At 40.6% G+C, this 7,819-nt stretch overlaps 1 protein-coding gene across 1 annotated transcript in view; it reads right to left on the bottom strand.

The window, feature by feature from the left end:
• Positions 1 to 395: 395 nt before the first annotated feature.
• The window catches only part of LAMB4 (laminin subunit beta 4), a 107,568-nt gene continuing 100,144 nt past the window's right edge, over positions 396 to 7,819 (bottom strand). The window contains 4 exon segments of the mRNA XM_049893544.1: positions 396 to 565; positions 568 to 606; positions 5,992 to 6,142; positions 7,474 to 7,647. Of these exon segments, the coding sequence (XP_049749501.1) occupies positions 396 to 565; positions 568 to 606; positions 5,992 to 6,142; positions 7,474 to 7,647 (534 nt within the window).

Raw genomic sequence — 7,819 nt, 5'->3', positions numbered from 1 at the left:
TAGTGGCATAGTGTTTAAGAGCTCCAGCTGCTAACCAAAAAGTCGGCAGTTCAAATCCACAAGCTGCTCCTTGGAAACCATATGGGACAATTCTACTCTGTTACATAGGGTCACTATGAGTCAGAATCGACTGCATGGCAGTTGGCTTGGGGTTTTTTTTTTTTATTTAAATTTATACTCATCGTATGTAGCCAGTTATTTTTAAATTACGAAAGGAAAAGGAAGCAAGAGGAAGGCTTTCTGAAACCAGAGTCAATCTCTTTTTCTCGCCTTGCCATAACATATGAAGTGACATTTATTTGACCTCAGTTCTGCCTTCCAACCACCCTAAGCAGATCTGCAAGGAGAGCAGCTGGAAATGGAAGGCAAGGAGGCTGATGGTCTGCTTCACAAGTTCAGCACAGCTCTGCCTGTTTGCTTGTTGGAAGCCAGAAACCAGTGCACAGGCTTTTGTACTTGGACTCTGCCAAAGTATAGCAGGAAGCATGTTTATTTTTTTGCTCAACAATTTCATTTTTGATGGCAGTGACTAGATTTTCCAAACATCTCAGTTGATCAGCTTTTTCTTGCTTACATTCAAATCTTCAATCTTCTTTTCTAAACCTGAAAGAAGAAAATGAAAGAAATGATATATTTCCTATTTCATAGGTTCCCCATGGATTCCCATGTTATACCAACACAGGGATTTGTATGTCTTATAAAAATATGTTTATTTTTGTGGTTGGGGTCAATGGATAAAAGATTTATTTTCACTAGATTTTCTTAAGGGTTTCACAGAAATTAGAGCAGACAGATTGATGTTTTTGTCTAAAAATGTTTCTAAGGGCATTTATAAACATCTGTTGTTAGTTAGAACTGATTAGAAATGAAAAGACAGATGATGAGCCTTGATTGGTTTTGGTAAAGTGCTATATTTGCAAAGGTTCATTTTTGCTCTTTTAACTTCATTTTTTAACTTGTGTTCATCACTTTAAAGTTTCCTTATCTTTCTGTAAAAAGGATTGATATTTTCATTTCTTCAGTCTCCTTTGCTGATACCGAAGTCCCTGAACAGTAAAAGCAGAATGATTTCTTTCTTGGCTTCACTTTTACCTGATTGTCTGTCTGTCTGTCTGTCCGTACATCCATCTATCCATATCCATGCATGCATTCATTTATTCATTCTTTATTCCACAAACATCTGGGATTTTTAGCAAACCTTAGCAAGAGGCCATAGAGTAATGGATAGACAAGGTAAAGAGAGCTATAGGTAACAGAGTAAGGTGGCCTTCAGAAAAGAAACTCTGACCTTAGGCTGAAGTGAAACCTTTAGAAAAAGGAAGGGGAATGTCCTACTTTACTTGGTCAGATAACACCTGGATACTGAGTTTGGTTTAGAGTAATTGTCAAACTGGCATATGTTTAGAGGGAAGAACGAGATTAATGAAGAAATTTGAAGCTGTGAACAAATATTGAATTAACAGCTGATATTCCAAATGAAGAAAAGAAGATTCCAGGCATGCAGTGTAGCTATTTGAAGGGCCAGCTTAAGAAAGCAGAGTAGATGTGTCCTCTGTCATCCTGAGGAAATAGAATGAAAACTGGCAGGTGAAAGTTACATGAAAGAAGATTTTGTCTGAGTATAAAGAAGAACTTTCTAGTAGTTATGGCTCTTCAAAGACTAAATGGCTGCTGTAGAAGGTGGTGAGATTTCTGTCACGGAAAACTTTCACATATAGGCTATTTGGAATTGAAAAGGGAATTCAGCATTGGAAGCATATTGGAACTTAAAAAAAAAAAAAGACTCTTATGTTTCTAGTAGAACCTCTTTGGTTCCCTTAACTCTACTGGTAGTTTAAAAGAGGTCATACCTTCATTCTAGTTCCTCCCATCAAGAAGTACAGTCTAAGTAAAAACTCATGAAAAGGTTTACACACAAAAAGAAACAATCTTTGATGGTTACGAGGGAGGAGTGGGGATGGAAAAATACTAGACAATAGGTAAGTGGTAATGCTAGCACAACTTATCCAAGGCAAGGTCATGGACTCTCCATAGACACATCCAAATTCCATGAGGGACTGAATTGCTGGGCTCAGGGCTGTGGGGACCATGGTCTCTGGGAACATCTAGCTCAATTGGCATAGTTTATAAAGAAAATGTTCAACATTCTACTTTAGTGAGTAGTGTCTGGGGTCCTAAAAGCCTGTGAATGGCCATCTAAGGTACTCCACTGGTATCACCCCTTCGGGAGCAAGGGAGAATGAAGGAAACTAAAGATACAAGAGAACGATTAGTCCAAAGGACTGATGGACAACATCTACCATGGCCTCCACCAGACTAAGTCCAGTACTACTAGACGGTGCCCCGCTACCACCACTGACCGCTCTGACAGGGATCACAATAGAGGGTCCCGGACAGAGCTGGAGAAAAATATAGAACAAAATTCTAACTCACAAGAAAAGACCAGCTTACTGGCCTGACAGAGACTGGAGAAACCCTGAGAGTATGGCCCCTGGATACCCTTTTAGCTCAGTAATGAAGTCGCTCCCGAGGTTCACCCTTCAGCCAAAGATTGGAGAAACCCATAAAACAAAATGAGACTAAAGGGGCACACCAGTCCAGGGGCAAGGGCTAGAAGGCAAGAGGGGACAGGAAAGCTGGTAATAGGGAACCCAAGGTCAAGAAGAGAGAGTGTCGACATATCGTGGGGTTCTTAACCAATGTCATAAAACAATATACGTACTGTTTAATAAGAAACTCCTTTGCCCCGTAAAACTTCAGCTAAGGTACAAGAAAGAAAAAAGAAAACAACAACAACAAAAACAGTGGAGTCTGTTTATCCTTTCCTCCCAAACCTGGGCTTCCTTTGAAACTTGCTTTGACCTATAGAAAGTGGCAGCAATGTTGTGGGACCTCAAAAGGACTTGCAGGTTCTGCTCCTCTAGTAGAACATAAGAATTTGCATTTCTGCCCTGGATATACTGAATCAGAATCTACGTTTTAACAAGATCCCCAGGTGATTCTTATATGTAATTTCCTGGGAACTTCTTAAAAATGTAAATTCTCAGCAGGGGTTTGAATCAGAATGAACCGGTTTGAAGCTCTGGTTTCTACCAGGTAAGATCAAATGACTATGCTGGTTACTTTTCATTTGCCCCACCAGGTCCAGATTTCATCCTGTATTATGTCCTGGAAAGCCAAGAATGGCATCAGCTGGGCCCCCTTGCACGCTGGCCTTCATTCACATCTGTTCAATGGATGGTACTGACAAGTGACCAGAGGGTGGGAAGAGTGAGCAGTCACCATGCCTGGTTTTGGCCGTTGTTACATCTCTCAACTCCAGCTCCTGCAGAGTGGCCTCCTTCCTAATGCTGGCGTTCTCACAGGGCTCTGGTAACACTCCTGCTTCCCCTTACTCCCTTACTCCTTCGGTCCTAGGGATGCTAATGGTGGCTGCCTGCAGCTAGTCATCCAGTACCTTGCTACCCCTTGTTGGTTCCTTTAACTCTGCTGGGAAATTAAAAATCATCATATATTCATTCTAGTTCCTCCCATCAAGAAGTAGAGTCCATTTATCCTTTCCTCCCAAACCTCGGCTGTCTTTGAAACTTGCTTTGGTTAAAAGAAAGTGGTGGGAATGTTGCGGGACCTCAAGCGGACTTGCAGCTTCTGCTCTTCTTCTCATGGGTTCCTGAAAACAACCGGGCTATAAAGCAGCCTGGGATGAAGGACCATGTAGAGAGAGGCGCAGCAATCCAGCCCCTCCCTGCCCCGTGTTGGCCTGCCAGCATGTAGCCACTTGAGTAACCCAGGTGAGACCTGCAAAGAACCGCCCAGGCGACCCACGCAATCATGAAAAATGGCTGTTGTTTTAAGGCATTAAATTTTGGGGTAGGGGTTTGTTATGGAGTAAATAAATAATTGAGACAACCCTGTGTATAATTACCAAACCAAACCAAACCCGTTGCCATTGACTCGATTCCGACTCATAGCGACCCTATAGGACAGAGTAGAACTGCCCCATAGAGTTTCCAAGGAGCATCTGGCAGCTTATAAATACATTACATTTAAACACACTTGAGTATGCTTTCTATTTCTTGCAACCCTGACTGACACAGCAGAGCCCTGTCTGTAGGCTGGGGCCCATTCTCACTCTCTTAACTTTGGTGCTGCCCCACTTGGGATTTCATGGGCATCTCTTTCCAAGAGAAAAGAGTAAAGCACAGTGGCAGGAGAACAGAGAAGACAGCCAAATCAGTGTCTTATTTTTCTGTTTTGTTGAATTTTGAAAATACCCTTAATGTGAAAAAGAAGCAGCGGAATGCATTGTTTTCGACCTCTCTGACACGTCCCCTAACTTAAGCTTTTCTTCCAGCCTCACCTCAAGAGTTACAGGAGTTTTTACCAATGGGGATAAGTGGAAACAATTTGGACCCCGATATAAAACCTAAGGCAGAAATATTCTCCCCATATGTTTGCTCCTATAGTAAGGAGAATAATAGAAACTGATTTTCATGATATAGCCTATGGAGTAAAGTTAAAACATATTCTCTGATTGTCTTACTGAATCTTTTCAGGTATTTCCTTTTAAAAATTATTAGAAAGGTACTGAAAAAAGTACTAAAAAATAAAAAAAACTACCCACAAACCCACTACTTTAAAAACACTGATATAAAAATAAAAAGCGGCGGTTTTCCCCTCCCTGCTCTCCTCTGAGAGATCACTAGATAACATACCCTAGTTTGGTATATCTTTTTCCTGACATTAGCCAACACTTATGCTACAGTTTCATTTTTTTCATGTTCTAGTGTTGATATAAGTGGTTGTAAGGCCTAAGACTCATTTTGTAACAAAGGAGTATTTATAAGTGAATAGTCTGGCTATTTTAATACTTTGAGAGTTACTTATATTCCAAATGAATGTAATTAATTTTCAAGTTTTGGGAGACAATAAATAAAACCAAAAGTAAAACTATGCCATTCATCATTTGATTATTTCTTGAGGATTTACAGGCAGTGAAGGCCATGATGACTGCCCAGAGAAATCACTGTGAATATCAACCATGGGGAACAAAAGGTCCTGATTAACTTTCTGATGCCCTGTATCCTACGTTTACTATAAGTTGTGTACCCTAGATTTCCATTTTGATAAAAATCCTTGTCTAGAATATGGTCCTTTTTAGGGGGCATAGTGTTTAAGAGCTCAGCTGCTAAGAGAAAGGTCAGCAGTTCAAATCCACCAGCCTCTCCTTGGAAACCCTATGGGCAGTTCTTTTCTGTCCTGCAGGCTCACCATGAGTTGAAACTGACTCGAAACCACCTACAGATTTATGCTAGCTGACTCAGTGCCCTAGATACTAGATCATACTGACCACAAAAGAGTTATTTGCCTGAGAGGAAAAAAGTGCAGTGTAAGTTAGGACAGGGTTTCTCAACTTCGGTACTATTGACGCTTTGGGTTAGATAATTGTTTCTTGTGCTGTCCTATGCATTGTAGGATGTTTACCTTAGCAGCATTGCTGGCCTGTACCCAATAGATGCCAGTAGCCCCCCCCCCACCCAGTTGTGACAAGCAAAAATATCTCCAGACATTGCCAGGTATGCCCTGGGGTGGGGGGTGAGGGGGTAAAATCACTCCCGGTTGAGAGCCCCTGGGTTAGGATAAGGGCATTTCAAGGTGACTGAAGGCAATCTCAGTTTGTTATGGTTAATGTAGATTAACTCATTAACACTCTTCTAGGTAAAACCAGCAAGAAGCCAAAAAACAAAAGCCGAATTAATACGTCTTTATCATCAGTTGATTCATATATGGTTAAATTGGGTCAATGACAAATTGAAGTTGGTGTAAATTCCACCAGGAAGGTAGAATATGATGCTATTGTCAAGTTAGTGGGGTGGGTAAAAGGAATACTAAAACTCCATTGTTGTTGAGCCAATTCTGACTCATAGTGACCCTATAGGACAGAGTAGAACTGCCCCTGCACCACCAGGGCTCCAAAAGAATAGATTCCTTTTATTCGTCTCATCTTGTCCTCTGTATCTCCAGCTAATTTTTCTGCTGCATCTTTTATCTGTTTCAGTTTTCCTAATGTTTCCTTTGTCAGTCCAGTACTGCTTGTCTTACATTGAAGAATAGAAAATTGTTTTTTCAGCTCAACAAACCCCTGTAACAGATCAACACTCCCATCATCAGATAATATTTATAGAGCATGTACACATGTGTGATGATTCTCCTGCTACTATCATAAAAGGAATACAGAAGAAACCAAAATCCAGTCACTATGCTTGAATCATTCTTATATTTCCAGTGGGGCTTTAATTTGCATGTTTGTTTTGTCAGGTTAAAAAAATCTCAGCTTTAGTTAATTAAACAATGAGAAACATCTTTGTTGCAAAATATCAATCATTATTCCATGATAAGGCAACATGTTGTGGGGCACCAATTATTTGCCCTGCTATGTTGGGTTTTATGTTAAGGTGGGACAGAAATGACCCAGCCCCTACTCATGACAAATCTATGGTTCAGCTGCACATGCAAGATTAAGGAGGGAGTGGGTGGTGAAGAATTAGAGGCAGCCAGTATCCATTATTTGGTTGGTAAAAAGGTAAGGGAGAAATGATGTAGGAAGGGAATGGAAGTATGGGGTATGAGATCTTCCCTTGGAATTAGAATGGAAATCTTTGGGGTCACCCTGTCTGGTTGACAACCTAGAATATTAAGTAGATGAATAAAGGTCTGAGCCAGGAACAGGGGATGGAAGTGAAGAGGAGTGGGCAGGAAGTACCTTTCTCAACCTCTGTTCCAGAGAAAATGTTCTTAAGTCAGTGGAAAGTTTACTCAGCACATCGGGAATCAAAAGCAACGGAACAGACAAATTGTAAAAACACTTGAGCATTTTTTTCCTTTCATTTAAGCTACTATATTATGGAATAAACCAATGATTTCCTGCTAAGAAAATGAGTTGATAGGTTCTTTCAGCAAACTAAATTAATGGGCCACTTTCCACAACTGTTTAATTAACTTACTCTGATTTTTGTAACTTGATCTCTGTTCTTTGGCATGTGGCTTTCATTTACTCTTTCTTTATACATTATGTGATTTAATTAGAGTACAGGGAAAATATATACAGTGTAGTCAAATGTCATAAATTTTGAAAATTTGGAAGGTCAGGAAAAAATTGATTTACTGATTTGTGGACTCTTAGACCAGGACACCACTAAGAATACTAGGATGGGTGGATGAGGAAGAAACACTCTAACACGATTTGGCCAGAGGACTTGTGCCTTCTACAGAGACCATCTTTCACTGCAGAAGTGCCTTCGTGCCCAACAGGTTCCCTATGAACATACATCATTTCGTCATGAATCAGTACTAAAGGAAAGGCTGATAAATAGCACAAAAATCTGGGATCCAGATGTTTGCCTAAACGTCAATGATTATCCTTCACAGAAGTACTGCTTGACTGTTCCTGGTGGCAGTGGTGGGACTAATGACCTTCGCCATGCGGCCAGCCTTGAGCAGGGCAGATTCAGCCTGAGCTTTTGCACTGGCAGCTTGGTCTCGATTCCTTTGTAACTTGGGCCGCAGCAGGGGAAGTCCATCCTTCAGCTTTGACTGCTGCTGTGCTGATCCCAGCTCATTCTTAGCCTTCGTGGCTTGATTTTCCATCTATTATTGATTTAAAAACCAGAAAGGGAAAAGTCTCTCTATGTAACAAGAAACAAACAAGAAAATACACGATATACTAACCTCTCTGAAAATAAGGTGGGTATAAAGGAAAAGAACACAGTGCCTTCTCTTTTTCTGTTTCATTTACATTTTAAAAATGTTACAACGAGAT

This window comes from Elephas maximus, chromosome 8, assembly GCF_024166365.1.
Source record: "Elephas maximus indicus isolate mEleMax1 chromosome 8, mEleMax1 primary haplotype, whole genome shotgun sequence".
Taxonomy (NCBI): Eukaryota; Metazoa; Chordata; class Mammalia; order Proboscidea; family Elephantidae; genus Elephas; species Elephas maximus.
This window is presented reverse-complemented; position numbering and strand designations above follow the sequence as displayed.